Source organism: Myotis davidii, unplaced genomic scaffold, assembly GCF_000327345.1.
Source record: "Myotis davidii unplaced genomic scaffold, ASM32734v1 scaffold68, whole genome shotgun sequence".
Classification (NCBI taxonomy): domain Eukaryota; kingdom Metazoa; phylum Chordata; class Mammalia; order Chiroptera; family Vespertilionidae; genus Myotis; species Myotis davidii.
In genome coordinates, this window is record NW_006300376.1 from 6,858,208 (window position 1) to 6,874,947 (window position 16,740).

Consider the following 16,740-nt stretch of genomic DNA (forward strand, 5'->3'; position numbering starts at 1 on the left):
AAGAACAATGTGCTTTGGCATATTTCAGAGTGGTACATTTTGCCTCCCCCTGCTAGAAAACCCCAAAAAGATATTTCTCTAATATTAACTGTGGGAATCTGATCAAGTTCCTGAAGATAAATTTCACAATATTGTGCGAGTCCCCTATGATTGTCCCCCCAGAGTTTTTAGCACTCAGAGTTGTCCACACAGAGCCTCCCACCATTCCTCAATTGCAGTTAAGGTTTTCTCACCCTGGCACCGGTTCCCCTGTCAGTTTCAGCTTATGAATCTCTGCTCCTCTTAGCGGTGACTCCCTGAATTTGCCTGTGTTTCCAGTGTTGGGGACAACAGTTTTTCCTGTGTCCTCCCCTCGGATGGAGCCAAGAAGAGTTGTTGATTTTTCAGTCTGTTTAGCTTTTTACTTGTTGTTAGGACAAAGTGGTAGCTCCCAAGCTCCCTACATGTAGAACTGGAAACTTTTTGAACAAATTAATTTAATCTAAAATAGTACATAAATCCTAGTCTTCACCCTTTTCTTACCTCACCAATCCTATTCTGCTCCCCCTTAATCCCAGCCCCACCATTTTTCTCCCATTTATCTATAGATCTTAAATATTACTTTTTCCAAAAAGCTTTCTCTGACCCACTAACATAAGTAAGTACCCAAATTGAATGTTTCTTCAGCACTCTGTACTGACCATACATTCATTACACTTGACAGAACTTTGTCTCTGATCTACTTTTAGTCTCTAGCTCACTGCATGGGCCCAGTGTCAAGCATGATATTTGATGCCTAGTAGAGTTGCTGTTATTTTTGTTGACTGTATAAATAAGAAAAGCATTCATGAATTTCACATGTATTGCACATTACCTACTTTTCCTTACATATTAGTAACTAGCGGCCCGGTGCATGAAATTCGTGCATCAGGGAGGGATTCCCTCAGCCCAACCTGCACCCTCTCCTATCAGGAGTCCTCAGGGGATGTCCTACTGACGGCTTAGGCCCACTCCCTGTGGTTCTCTGCTCTCTGCAGGGCCTGCCTACTCAACGCCGCGGTGATGGGCAAGCAGGCCCTGCTGTCTGCTCTACAGGGCTTGCTTGCCTGGTCGCCGTAGCGACCCACAGGCTGGCCCTGCTGCCTGCTCTCTGAGGGGCCAGCTTGCAGCTCACCGACGGTGGGACTGAAAGGACTGGAGGACTCCTGGGGGTGGGTCTGGCTGCGCTGCCTGCCTGCCGCTCCCTCGGCAGGGCTAAGGGGACTGGGCGCCGCCATCTTTGTGGCAGGGTGACAGTCAATTTGCATATTCCCACTTTATTAGATAGGATAGTATTGAACAAAGCAAAATCGTTAAGGGATAAGGTTACCGATGATTTTTCTAAACCATGTTTTAAATGTCAGTAATTAAAACTAAGATGTACATTAATTATTATACCTTTGATCTAACACAATAATATATACGGATGTGTGTGTTTTTCAGGATGCGGAAGAATACACAGATTTGCCAGTAAGGCATAATGAAGATCACATGAATAGCGAACTGGCAAAATGTCTTCCCTTTGAATCAAACCCTCATTCATTTGACAGCCCTCACACCAAAGCACATCTCCTGCTACAGGCACATCTCAGCCGAGCCATGCTGCCCTGCCCAGATTATGATACTGATACCAAAACTGTCTTGGACCAAGCTCTCAGAGTGTGTCAGGTATGAAAGTCATTTCTAATACCTACATTTTCTCCCATCACTTCTTTTTTGTTGTTTTAGAATTAAATATACTCGCATTTAAACATTTTTACTGTGGCATTTTAAAGAAAAACCTGGTGAATCAAATCAAGAATTTTCAAAGGAAAAGCAAATATGAATTCTAGTCATTCATTTGATCAAAATGTATTGAAAGTAAACTATTACCAGGATTACCAGGCCCTTTTCTTAGCACTGAGCATACAGCAGTGAATGAGACAGAAAAGTATCAGCTCTCATGGGTTTCCAGTCAAGATGACAAGGACAGACAAAAATATGTCAAAGGGTAAAAACTGCTATTTAAAAATAATAATAATAATGTATAATATATAATAAAGGAAATATAGAGAAAGATGGGAGGTGCTGATTTGTATTATTTTTTTACTGTTGACACTATTAGAAAATGTCCCCATTTTGCCCCACTCCCACCCCCACCCCCCCAGCCGTCACCACACTGTTGACTGTGTCCATGGGCTGTGCATATATGTTCTTTGGTCTTCGGTTAATCTCTCCCCTCCCACCCCATCACCATACAGTTGTCTATGTCTATGTTTGTGGGGTTGAGTTTTCTTTTTTGTTTTGTTTTGTTTGTTTTTTTTGCCTTTTTTCAGACCCTCCCACTCCCTACCCCTCTGACAGCTGTCAGTCTGTCCCATGTATCCATGCCTCTGGTTCTGTTTTCTTCGTCAGTTTATTTTGCTCATTTGAGTCCACGTTTAAGTGAGATTATATGCTATTTATCTTTCTCTGACGGGCTTACTCAGCTTAGCATAATACTCTCCAGGCCCATCCATGTTGTCACAAAGGATAAGAGTTCCTTCTTTTTTATAGCCATGTAGTAGTCCATTGTGTAAATGTACCACATCGTTTTTATCCACTCATCTACTGATGGGCACTTGGGCTATTTCTAGATCTTAGCTATTATAAATAATGCTGCTATGAACATAGGGGTGCATATAGTCTTTCTGATTGGTGTTTCAAGATTCTTAGAATATGTTCCCAGAAGTGGGATTGCTGCATCAAAGGGCAGCTTCATTTTTAATTTTGTTGAGGAAACTCTATACTGTTTTCCACAGTAGCTGCACCAATTTTTAATGTGGTGTTTAGTGACTATCTTACTTATAAGGTAACATTTAAGAAACATTTAAAGGAAGGGGTGAGTCCCGGGTTTATGTGGGGGAGAGTATTCTAAACACTGAGAAAACTAATTCCAAGACTCTCATGTAGGAACTTACTTGGTATGTTCAGGAAAATCAAGGATGCCATTGTAAAGAAGATGGGAAGGAGTGATTAGAAAGACATCAGAGATGGGTAGGAGAAGAAATTTTAGAAAAAAATGGGGTCAAGTCATGTAGGGAGTTTGTAAACCATGGTAAGGATTTTGGATTTTACTCTGAAAGAGAGGGAAGATACTAGAGCAGTGGTTCACTAATGGTTATGTGGGATATATTTATGAATAGTTACTATACTAATTAAACAGAAATTCTCAAATATTTATTCATTTAAAAATACAATAATAATCCACTACACATTAATATAAATAACATGATTTTTCATGAAAAATAACTATTTTCCAAAATAATAAAAATTAGTGAAACGTGTAGTATTGTTTCTATTTTTGCAAGTATCTCTAATATCTTGCTTAATAGAAGCCAGGTAAATTAGTCACCTTTTGCAATGTTTGTTACAATATGTTTTAGTTGAAGTGTATGAAGAAAATCCAGCCTCACAGAGACGAGTAATTTTATAGCCTTTTCAGATACTTGTGGAAATTTTTCTTTGATACATATGAAACCTTGACATGTGATGTTGTTTTAAAGATTAGTTGCAGTGTGGAATCTGAAACCATGTCAATGATTTTTATAACTTGAAAGTGTCTAGACCACATTGGTATGAGTGAGATTAGTAAGAATTGGTTGAATCCGAGATATATATATCTATATATATAGATAGGTCTATATATATAGATATATATAGATCTATCTATATATATATTTAAAGAGAACTAACAGATTCTGCTAATGAATTGGACAGAATTTTTAGGGAAAGTGAGGAACCAAAGATGATTCCAAAGCTTTTCTCCAGAGCAGCTGGAAGGCTGGGGCTGCTATTTACTGGGAAATTGAGAGGAACAGGGTAAGAGAAGCATAGCCAAGTGTGACTTTAAGAGATTTTGATTTTCTACATTTTATGACATTTCTGTAACAGAAACAATTTTAAAATTTTCAAATGACCTCAGATGGTTTTAAAAGTAGAATAATGAATCTGTGAAGATTTCTATACAAGTACATTATGGAATCATTTGCAAAATTGAAGACTTAAAAATAAGTATCTCTCAGGCTGTAGAACACTGCAGAATATTACAATTTCATTTATGAATTCTACATCTGTGTAGAGTATCTACATCTATATGTGAATATGTTCCCAGAGAGAAGACTCAGAATATTCACCAGATTCACTAAATATTCAGAAGATTCACTAAAAGATTAACAGTAGCCATCTCTGTGTAGCAGGATTTGGGGTGATTTTTAACTTATTCTTTGTGCTTCTCTAAAATGTTTAAATGTTTTAAAATGAGTTTAAAAATTTTATTATCAGAAGAAAACTTAGTTTTATCATTTAAATGAATAGAGATATTTCCTAAAATTAGAGGAAGCATAAACTTATCAGGAATTAGAAGGGAAGTAAGGTCATAATAAACACATAAATTTTATTGACACCCTTTTTGTAACCAACACATGGTTTATCTCTCTAGGAAGATGATTTGCCACTCTTCATTAGTCACACTTTATAAACGAGGGTTAAAGTTCCTAACATTTCGCTAGGGCCCTGGATACCCATTTGTGTTTTCTATAACTGTTTTCCCCCCTTAAACACTGACCTGTTAATGAACCCTGGGGTCAGAAAGGGTTGGAGAAAAGTTGCAGGAGGAATTAAAATTTTCTACATGTAGATATACTTAATAGGTGTATATAGGTGCAGCATATCTAAAAGTTATTTAATCAACTTGCTGGTACTTTCTTTTTCACTATTCAGTCAGTAATGATTTTCAGGCTATGTGGTAATAGAAATTAGCAATTTCTAAAGGAGTCTGTTTCTAAGTTTGCTAAAAGGGCAAAGGATTCAGAATTTTAGCTTCTATTAGATATTTCATATATAACATCTAAAGAGAATAGTTTTCTCATTAATTATCAAACTAATTTTCATAGTAGCAAATCTGGAAAAACATCAAAATTAGAAATTTATAGTAATGTCTTCACCCCCATGAATATGAGTTTCTTTCCTTTTTTAAATTTTTTATGAAGCTGCTTTTTAATTTTTTATTTTGAAATAAAATTTAAACATACATTATAAAAAGTTTGTGAAGAAAGTAACAACAACATTTTACTATATTCTTTACGCAGCTTCCCCTAATGTTAACATCTAGCCTCAATACTAATCTAGTCCTATTAACTAGTCCACAGGCTTCATTCAAATTTTATCAATTTGAATTTCACTCCACTAACATCCCTTCCTCTTTCATGACCTTGGCACTTTTGAAGAGTGCTGGCCAGTTACTTTATAGAGTTACCCCTCCATTTGGTTTGCCTGATGTTTCCTCATAGTTACATTGAAGTTATAATTTATTGTCAAGAATGCCACAGACATGATGCTTTACCCTCTCGGTGTATCATCAGGAAGCATGTGACATGAATGTCTCATTATTGGTGACGCTTACTTTGTGCACATGGTGGTATCTGCCAGGCTTCTCCACTGCAAAGTTACTTTTTTCCCTTTTGTAATTAATTGGTATCTTGTGCAAGATACTTAGAGGTTTGAGATTATGCAAATATTCTGTTTCTCATCATACTTTCTTACATTATTTTCAGTATCCATTGGTGATTTTTGTCTGAAATAATTATTACTATTATGGTTTCTATTTCCTTTATTCCCAGAATTTACTGTAAGAAAGAACTTTATTTATTTATTTATTTGTGTAAGTATAGATTCACGAGTGTTTGTTTTATTCTACGAGGTAAAATCCATTATTGTCATTTAGTTTGCTACTTATATAGTCTCAGTGTCAGCCACTAGGGCCTCTCACACTAGGTCCTGGATCACGTTGACATGCCCCATCATTTTGTGAACATCACCTCGCATTTTGGCGTCTTGTGCTTGTTCCCCTGTCCAGGCCTGGAATCAGCCATTTTTCCAAAGAGCCCTAGTGCTTTTTATCAGAGAATGGCTTTAGAGACTGAAAACTGAGTGCCTGTTGACTCCGTCCCTACCTGGGTGTCTTCGCCTCTAGACCCACTCGTGGGCAAGACTAGGAAATGGAAGTTGTGAACACCACCTCGCATTTTGGCGTCTTGTGCTTGTTCCCCTGTCCAGGCCTGGAATCAGCCATTTTTCCAAAGAGCCCTAGTGCTTTTTATCAGAGAATGGCTTTAGAGACTGAAAACTGAGTACCTGTTGACTCCGTCCCTACCTGGGTGTCTTCGCCTCTAGACCCACTCGTGGGCAAGACTAGGAAATGGAACTATATATACACAGACATCTATATCTAGTTGTTCACCTATAAGTGTATGTATGATTATATGTGTGAAAAACATTTGTATTCATAAAATCATGAGTTCATTCTAATACCTCTAATTTCAATCCAACACCAAAGGGTTCATTTTAGTACCCCCCCTGCCCCCCTTGTTAATTTATGACTCCTTTCTCCACCTGTGAGAAACCTGGCTCTCACTAATCAAAATATATTTACTTATTTCCCCAATTCTTGCATACTCCTGATGTAGTTTGAGAATTACTAACCCTTCCTCCTCCAGAAAAAAAATCTATTAGCTAGAGTAAAATAGTTATTATAGTTCTTTTTTGTATTTAGAGGCTTAGATGCTCCTTTACTTTGTACATTTACAAACACACTTGTCCTTTCACTTGTTTCTTTTACAAATTTTTATTGTGTTATTTTATAACCTTTAACTTAATAATTTATAACATTAAGTATTCTCAAGCATAATCACTGCACTTTATGCCTTCACATGAAGGTTATAGTTTATTTAATGAGTTCTCTATTGTTAGGCATTGAGTGTGCAATTTTCCTTTATTATTAACTAGAGGCCCGGTGCACGAATTTGTGCACCAGTGGGGTCCCTTGGCCTGGCCTGTGGGATCAGGCGAAACCAGCTCTCCAACATCCCCCTGAGGGCTCCCAGATTGCGAGAGGGTGCAGGCCTGGCTGAGGGGCCCCACCGGTGCATGATCAGGGTGGGGGAGGTGCACAGGAGGTTGGCCAGCTGGGGAGGGACCGCGTGAGGGCTCCAGGGCGTGTCTAGCCTGTCTCACTCAGTCCCAATTGGCCAGACCCCAGCAGCAAGCTAACCTGGTCGGAGCATCTGACCCCTGGTGGTCAGTGCATGTCATAGTGACTGGTTGACTGTCTGCCCCCTAGTGGTCGGTGCACATCATAGCGAGCAGTTGAGCGGCCTAAGCATATCATTAGCATATTACGCTTTGATTGGTTGAACGGACAACCAGACACTTAGCATATTAGGCTTTTATTATATAAGATTACAGACATTAGTGATGACCCTCTTAAACGTTGGCTTGGCTTTTCAGAAGTCACCTAGAAAGAAACTTAGTTGTCCTGAGATGGCAACAAGCTTCATATCTTAAATCTCTTATTTCTGCAAATTTTTTGTAAGATTATGACAGAAGCAAGCCAGGAAAAGGAAAGAATATAAGTGTTGCCCTTGGAAAATTTGAGCAGAAAATTAAGAGTAGATAAACTTTTCCATGACTGATTGTCCATTTTAATGATTGTACCCTATTCTCATTTGATGTGTGAATACTGTTAGCCTTAGAAAGCATTAGTTCAAGCAGTTTTCCAAGCAACAGCTCTGCTGGCTGATTGAAAAGTACACTGTTGCCCTCATGGGACATCAGAATGACCTTGTGTTTTGTGTGTGGGACTCAGTGCCACCAGCTTTTACTATAAATTCAACTCTGCTCCTATTTTAGTATAAGGCTTAGGAAAGTTACTTAACCCCAGTGCCTGAGTAAAATACTAGTAGTACCTTACAAGAGTGGGGCATTAGTGTTAATGTTTAAAGTAAACAACAATTTGAGAACTCAGAGAACTAGGTCTGTCTTCGTATCCTCATTCTCAATAGTTCTATTTCTTTGCTTTTCCATAGTCATTTAACTCTAGAGATTTTTATTCTCCCTTTATTTTCTAGAAATATACCTTTTACTTAAGCCATCATTTAGATTATGAAAACTCTTTAATTTTGACTACCTATGTCCTAGGTAATCTTTCACAAAAGAAAACAATAGTTGTTGTAGTGGTAACTTACTCTGGCTTAAGTCAGAAAATACAATATAGCTTGCCTTCTCTTGTACCCATCTAAAGTTAGGAATCAAGGTCATTTGTGTCAATTCTTTTGTTTTACGGTGTTTTTGTTATGGTTCCTTTTAATATTTTTCTGTTATGAACATTTCCATTTCCATCCCACTCAACAAAAATAAGGGTAAAAATTTCTATACATATCTCAATTTTTTAATCTTACAATATTCTAATTTATAAATTGGACAATTATGGAATTGATTATTCTTGCCATTCACCTTTGAGCTCCTGTTCTTGATCATGTTAACTTTAAAACATACTTGTAGAATGTAGTAAGTGATGTGGCATAATTTCTGTGCCAAATATACCAAAGAAAAAACTTTGTTAGCTTTTATGGGTGGAAAATTTACAAATAAGAAGTATCAAAAAATAAAATGACTTGTCTAAATTTTCCAAATGCTATGGCAAAGCTAGAACTGGTGATAAGTGCCTGGTGTTTTGATTAGCTCTCTCCCTCACACTGTTTTTTTTTTTTTTTTAAATCAAAGAACAAAGGAATTGTTGTTCAGAGAAGTTAAATAAACTAAAGGTGATATGTTGAGGCAGTACATATGGAAACCTGGACTCTAAATCCTGCCCTAATATCTCTGATCTTTTCTAAAAATGCCATAAGTCTTTACATTAAAATCATTTTTATTTACATGAAAAACTACCTAAATGCAATACTAAGCCAAATCGTATAAGGATTTCATTGTCCTATAAAAATGGATTTTAAAATTGTACTTGTGGTCTTGTCAGAATTTGTTTTAAAATGTGAGAACTTCACAGGAATTTCCACTTTTTTTAAACTAAGAATTTTTAAATTAATCCCTCCTTTTCATTGTGTACTCAAATCACCTTCCATTAATTACTCCAGTTCCCTTTTCAACAGTCTGTCTATAATTACTTTAACCAGTTTCGAAGAGGGACTTGTTGATATGATTGATATTTGTAATTGCTTTATTATATCACTCTACAGTGTTCAGTTGATGTGCTATTTGTTTTTTTTTCTTTTGTAGCAACTGCTTATGATTCTTCTTGAGGATTTTATAGTATGCTAGATTGACCATGAATTAATCACTTAACTTCCCCACATTCTTTCCTAAAACTACAATAATTGGAAATAATGGGGGAAAGGTCAGACTGGAGATACAACCATAGGAGAAAGGAAAATGCCAACAGAATTACAAGATGACCCTGTAATACATAGTATGTGCACACTAGAACAACCTATGCATAGTTTTACTATTAAAATACACATACATACATTTTATATTCCTCTTTCTTTCTTGAAGGTTTGCCTTCTCTGCTCAGGTTGGATTATTGGCTTCTTTCACTGGCTTATCACCACCACCACTATTGAGAAATCCTTGGAGATAGCCTTTGTCCATCTCACTGATGCTTTTCTGAAAATCTTCAAACCTTTAGTAGCAATAAGCAATCTCAGAGATTCTTTGCCCCAAGATGTGGAACTAGCAACTCCCCAAAGGATAGCAGACATCTTCTCTTAACTATTGAGCAAAAGTATAAAGTCCTATATTCTACATAAAGGAACATCTTTATACAGATTGAATTCATGTTCCATTGCCCTAATGGAAATAGGCAAAAGTAAACTAGAGGACCTGCCTTAATAATAATCTATGTGATTCAGTTCTTGAAAGGAAGATCTTTAAGGAGCCATGTTATGATGGTTTCCTCTGTTTTATAAATTCTTGAATCTAACTTTAATATAGAAGCTGTTATTTTATACTAGTGTCCCAGTGCACGGATTCATGCACATTGAAAGGAAATTAATTAGAAGAAATATTTTAATATCGCTATTCACCCTTTCTCTATAATAGAAGTGGTCAACCAAATTCAATGACAGATTGAAACACACGCGTGTGATTGGCGCCAGTGAGAGCTTTATATATATAGATAAACTTGCTTAATTAGACATGCTTTCTGACTTAGCTAAACTTTTTCCAGCCCAGTGAAACACCCCAACTTCTCTTTCAGGTAATTGTCAGCAACACAGTAGTAAATATCAACACCCAGCAGATTATTCTTGTAGATCACGCAGGGAGAACAAAAGGTAAAATATTTAGCTGCAGCAGTGTTTGACTATATTCTGCGCAGTGAGAAAACGTGAAATTATTTTCAAGTTCCACCATTTCTTTTCAGTCAGGTCAAGTTTCTAAACGTACTAACTCTCTGTTTTCCGGCTAATGAAAAGAAAATAGGATTCTACTGAGTCTCCTATCTACCTACTCCAGAACTGTGAGGATCAAATGAGATAAGGCACATGAAAATGCTTCACAAACATTTGGTTAAAGTATAAAATGTTTGCACCTGGCTATAAAGAAAGTCGGGTTCCTGGGCTGAAGAAACTTCAAGGAGGCTAGTTGCTAGGGAGAGGAAGCCAGGTGTTGCTATGTGATGTCATTACTGGGCACCCACAGTGACCGTTTCCGGGCTGGGCTGGGCTATGGGCTGCGCTTTGCACCATGGGGTCTTGGCAGCATTAACTGCAACTTGGTGGGGTGTCGCTCCGAAGTGGTGGTGGGGCCTGTGTCCCACTTGGGAGAAGCTGAGTTGGTTTGTCAGTGCCAGGTCCGTGGTACCGTTTATTTTTAAATGGCCAGTGCGCATCATGGCAGTTCCTGCATTGAGCGTCTGCCCCCTGGTGGTCAGAGCGCATCATAGCTACCGGTCAGACAGACATATATATATATGTTCCATAATGCCTGTCTTTTTGAACTACTGAGTTTCACTCTTCTCTTTCACAGATGAAATAATATATAGTTCATCTACTACTCAAATTAATGTTAATATGTTCTAAAAGGCTTGATGAATTGTCATAAAAAGTGCTAGTCAAAAAATAACTTTAATAAGCTGCATAAATAAAGGCAATTTCTATACTTTTCTCCATTTAGAGAACCTTCTTAAATTTGCAAAAATAAAATCCTAAAAGGTTGTTGGTGGAGTTATTGTTTAGCCCAAACTTCAACACAATAACCTGACATTTTTATCTTTATAACAATACTAGAGGCCTGGTGCACAAAAATTTGTGCACTCGGGGGTCCCTCAGCCCAGCCTGTGCCCTCTCGCAGTCTGGGACCCCTCAGGAGATAACGACCTGCTGGCTTAGGCCTGCTCCCGGGTGGCAGAGGGCAGGCCCAGTCCCTAGGTGCAGCCCCTGGTCGGGCTCAGAGCAGGGCCAATTGGGGAGTTGGGGCGCCGCCCCCTGTCATGCACAGAGCAGGGCGATCGGGAGGTTGTGATGCCCCCCTCAGTCATGCTCAGGGTAGGGCCGATTGGGGGGCTGGGGCACCACCCCCTGTCACACTCAAGGCAGGGTCGATGGGGAGGTTGCGGCGCCACCCCCTGTCACACACAGAACAGGGCCAATCAGGGGGTTGGGGCGCCTTCCCCTGTCACGAACAGAGCAGGGTGGATAGGGAGGTTGTGGCCCCGCCCCCTGTCACACACAGAGCCGCAGGGCGATCAGGGGGTTTGGGCGCTGCCCCCTGTCATGCTGATCCCGGTGCCAGGAGGCCTCTCGGCTCCGCTGATCCCAGTGCCAGGAGGCATATTACCCTTTTACTATTAGGGTAGAGGCCTGGTGCATGGGTGGATGCCAGTTGGTTTGCCCTGAAGGGTGTCCTGGATCAGGGTGGGGGTCCCCACTGGGGTGCCTGGCCAATCTGGGTGAGGGGCTGAGGGCTGTTTTCAGGCTGGGGGTGACTGAAGCTCCCAACCGCGCCTTTTTTTCTTTTTTAAATTGTGGGCCAGCTTTAGCTTTGAGGCTTGGTTCCCGCTCTTAGGCCTCTGCTGCTGAAAGTAGGTTTCTGGCCTTTGCATACAATGTTGCGATCCTGCTGGCTGAAGCCCGGGACTAAAGCTGGTTTGTGGGGTTTTGTTTAGCTTCTGTGTTTGTTACATAGTTTCTTAAACTGCAGACTCAGAGGCCTGCGGCGGCAGGTGGGGGACGTTGGAGTCCTCAGTCACTGAAGCAAGCAAGCCTCATGTTAGTTTCAAGCTGCCTGGCTGCCGGCCACCATCTTGGCTGTCAGTTAATTTGCATATCTCGCTGATTAGCCAATGGGAAGGGTAGCAGTCGTATGCCAATTACCATGTTTCTCTTTTATTAGTGTAGATCTTAATAACTTTAGAAGTGTATTACATGTAAAATAACTAGTACTATAATTTTCTAGAACCCACTATTATTCTGAAAAAAAACATTGCATCTTCAACCTAGTTTTAAAAGTATGTTAATTAGGCTTTAACTGGTTTGGTTCAGTGGATAGAGTGCCAGCCTGCGGACTCAAGGGTCCCAGGTTCTATTCCGGTCAAGGCCATGTACCTCGGTTGCAGGCACATCCCCAGTAGGGAGTGTGCAGGAGGCAGCTGATCGATGTTTCTCTCTCATCGATGTTTCTAACTATCTCTCTCCCTTTCTCTCTGTAAAAAATCAATAAAATATATATTTTTTAAAAAGTATGTTAATTAATAACAAGATATGTATGCATGTGCATTTTAGGATCTGAGAATAGGAAAAATCTGATAAGGGAAGCAAAAAAAAATATGATTATATGAATATTTCTTATTGGCCTAATTCTTTTAACTGAAAAATACTATGACTATGCCTGGGTCTATATTCCCATTAATAAATGATTCCCATTTGTAGTAGATTAAAAGCATAGAAATATTTGATAATGCCAGGAGATAGAGCTGCCATGGAGCAAGGCTAATGTAACCTTTGAGGATTATTTACCTATGGGTGCACTAAGCACAGGCTCTGTGGGTTGTCAGTGTATTGAAGAATGTCAGTGTCAAGTAAATGAACAAGTTTTAGAATCATAGAGTCAAATACAGTTACCAGTGAAAATAGTCCAGGTATTACGGAGCTTAACAAAAGGAGTACTTAGTCAAGTCCTTAGTCTAATTCTTGTTAAGAAATGTTTTGATACAGAAAATGGTAGATAAAATTTTCTATGTGTTCTTAGTAGAATCCTCTCATATTTTTAAATGCTTATAGTTAGACTAAATGAACAAACTACCTTTACATGGAGAGCATAGCACAATAAGCTTCAGAAAACTTCTTCAAATTATTTTGAAGAAAAGATAGATGGGTTATAAGTAAATAATTTTTAGACTTCCAAAATTGGATTATACATAGTTAGTAGTCCACAATTTGAAGAGTTAATAATTGCAACTCAAGTTTTTAAATTATCCTAAAATGAAAATTGCACTATTAAGTTTTTAGATATATCTCTTTTATAAGTATGTTTCAAGGAATATTAATACTATGAGCATACATTTGGAGGATTTTGTACCATGCAAGGTATGCTGGAACCTTATCAATAACTATTTATAATGTCACTGACTGTTAAGGTGACTTGGGCATAATTCTTGGCACATAGTATCTCTCAGTATGTCATGGGTGAATGGGATGAATAAATACTTCACTTTTTCCTATCTAGTTCTTTTTTAGGAGAAGATTGAAAAGGGCAATTTATTATATGTAGATTCTCATAATGTTTTAAAGATTATCTGCCAAGTCTGAATTGTCTACCAACACATGTAGTCTGTTGTAAACATTAGTGTGACCTTATCAAATTCATAGAGGCGGGGAAGTCTAATTCAGGCTGCAGTCCTGGACAGGCTGCCAGGAGCTCATGTCTTGGCATAGGAGCCTGATGAAGTTTTATTAATGGGTGACTATTTAAAAACAAGTAATTCTAAATGAACTTAATCCTGAGTGATTATTCTTCCAACTGTAGAGTGCAGAATCATCTTCTAATATGAAAGCTATGTTTTAATTCTACAGCAGAACACCTAAAACAAAGCACCATTCCCCATTTCAGAAGCAACATGGAGCTGATGCATTTAGCATTTCCAAAACTAACACAAATGTGTGGATTTTGAGGTATTAAACACCTTTACTTTTATGGATTTATAGACAATCTCCCTTCAAGGACTGTAATATAATTTGGAAGGCTATTTCCTGCACAGTGACTCTACCTGTAAGCTTTTGTAAGACAATTGGTGATGGTTTATTGACGATATGATGCTATTATGAAGGATACTTCTACCCCCAGCTCCTCTCCTCATACCCACATAACAACCCTTTTCCCGGTTGGGGCTGTAGGAAATGAGTAATGCTTAACCCATTTGTGTGATCAGTTCACTTAAGCAGCTACTGTGAAATGTTAATCACAACTTTAATTTGTACTGCATTAGCATTTTGATTAACTTGTAGGCTTGCTAGCGCACTTGAAGCGCTTTTACTCATAGTTACAACTCGGAAATGACTTTTTGATTAATTAAGTTTGTTAGACAGCAGCTGAGCTTCCTGAATGCTAACCTTCTGGGGGTAAAAGTTCAGGAGAAAGTTACTGTGAACAACTGTTGCTATTGAAAAAGATTCTTATGAACATATTTATAGCATTTTAATTATTGACAAAATATTGGGTCATTATTTACCACTGACCTGAACCTTGAAAGGAGTGTGCCTTTCTATCAAGAAAGCTTTTTTCCGGTTTTCCCATTATCGTAAAATTGCTGGGAGCTCTTCAACTAAGTAGTACATTTATTTCCTAGCAGATGTCTAACAATTAATGTTTTAACAGGCTGCCTGGGATGAATTTCCATAGTTGTTTTTTTTCTAAACTTTCTATTTTATAATTTTAGATTTACAGAAAAGTTTCAAAGATAGAACAGAGTTTTCAGATATTCATACCCAGTTTTCCTCTATTACTAACTTATGTTAACATGGTACTTTTGTCATGATTAATGAACTGATATTGATTATTATTAACTAGAGTCCATATTCATTCAGAATTCTCCAGTTTACTTAATGTTCTTTTTCTGTTCTAGGGTCTCATTTAAGATACCCACTTATATTCACTTGTTATGTCTTCTTGGCTCCTCTTGGCCGTGAATTTCTCAGACTTTCATTATTTTTATGATCTTTCCATAGTATGTTGCTCTCTCAAGACATTCTATATATAACAGTCTGTTTTTATAAATTAATTAAAATCTTTTTTTAATCATTCTAGACTAAATAAATCTGCCTCATAGTATATTATCTTTATGTTGCTTAATTTGAACAGAAGTAGCACCATTATCTAGTCATTTCAACCTTTGTCATTATCTTATTTTCACCTGATCATTGTAACCCCTACACTAACTATCATTCCATACTTTAGGATGGCTCTTGGGGGATGTGAGGAAAAGGAGAACAGGTTCCTTGAGAGGGAGGAGGAGAGGGTGCAAGTCATCAGAATGCTAAAACGGGTAGAGAGGCTGGAGCCTACTCCATGTCAATTCACCAAGACACCCTGCAGCCAGTCTTGAAAACACTAAGGACTAAGTTCACAGACTATTTCTTCTTGTGGTGGGATTTTTTGTTTTGGGTTTTTTTTTATTAAAGTATAGTTGACATATATTATTTTCAGGTATAGAACATAGTTACTCAACATCCATATACCTTATGAAGTGATCACCAATACAATTCTAGTAACCTTTTGGCATTGAACAAAATTATTACAATATTATTGACTATATTCCCCATGTTGTACATTACATCATCATTCACAGACTTTTTAAACTGAAGTTTAGAAAATGTTAATAATGGACCTTAGACCTACATCTTTTTATCCACCTGATAACATAATTCTTGATGTACAGTAAATGACTTAGCTTTCCTTTGTGTGGCCTAAGCCAGCAATTCTATTTCTTGCAATGAAGTTATCTTAATTTGGTGGTCACAGTGCTCAAAGTTTCTGTTTTACCCTTGGATTATTTAAATCCAGAATTCAATTTTGTTTGAAAATATATTTAATGCCTGTATATCAAATATTAAGATGTAGTTATAACAAAATGATAGATTCAATTAATTTAAAATTTTGTTTTTCAAAAATTGTGTTGACAAAATTAGTTCAGACAATATGATCAATTAAATGTATGATAATTTGTCTGGAGTTTGTATTCTTCTGTTATGTAAGGGAAGAGGACAGACGGACCACTTTAAACCCTTCTTGAAGGGTATATGTAAACTAGAGGTCTGGTGCATGGATTCATGCACCAGTGGGGTGCTTTGTCCTGGCCTCTGGGGATCAGTGGACCTCCACGCTGCTGCAGCCTGGCCTTACCGGCCAGCTTATCAGGTTCTAGTCCACTATCCGCGTCAATCCTGCACAGCACAAAGTATGCGCAAAGTGGCAGGTGACCGGAGAGGAGCCTGAGCCTGGGCTGGGCGCTGTGCTGCTCCTGTTCATTCCAGCCCCACTGCACCTGTCTCTGCAGCTGCGCTCACCAACTGTCAGCCCAGTGTCTGGTGCCCGTCTGTCAACTGAGCGGTGCTCCTGCTGTGGGAGCGCACTGACCAATAGGGGGCAGCTCCTGCATTGAGTGTTTGCCCTCTGGTGGTCAGTGCACATTAAGCTATCGGCTGGTCATCCTGTCATCTGTTCATCTGGTGTCCAGTCACTTAGGCTTTTATATATATACTAGAGGCCCGGTGCACAAAAATTTGTGCACTCGGGGGAGTGGCCCTCAGCCCAACCTGTGCCCTCTCGCAGTCTGGGAGCCCTCAGGGAATGTCCAACTGACAGCTTCGGCCAGGGGTGGCGAACCTATGACACACATGTCAGAGGTGACACATG

The 16,740-nt window shown here is 38.6% G+C and overlaps 1 protein-coding gene across 6 annotated transcripts in view; it reads left to right on the forward strand.

The window, feature by feature from the left end:
- Positions 1 to 16,740, forward strand: part of ASCC3 (activating signal cointegrator 1 complex subunit 3) — a 243,464-nt gene that overhangs the window by 210,422 nt on the left and 16,302 nt on the right. For all 6 annotated transcript variants that reach the window (XM_006777223.2, XM_015572736.1, XM_015572735.1 and 3 more), the window contains one exon: positions 1,462 to 1,686. In XM_006777223.2, coding sequence (XP_006777286.1) covers positions 1,462 to 1,686 — 225 coding nt within the window. The remainder of the gene's footprint in view (positions 1 to 1,461; positions 1,687 to 16,740) is intronic.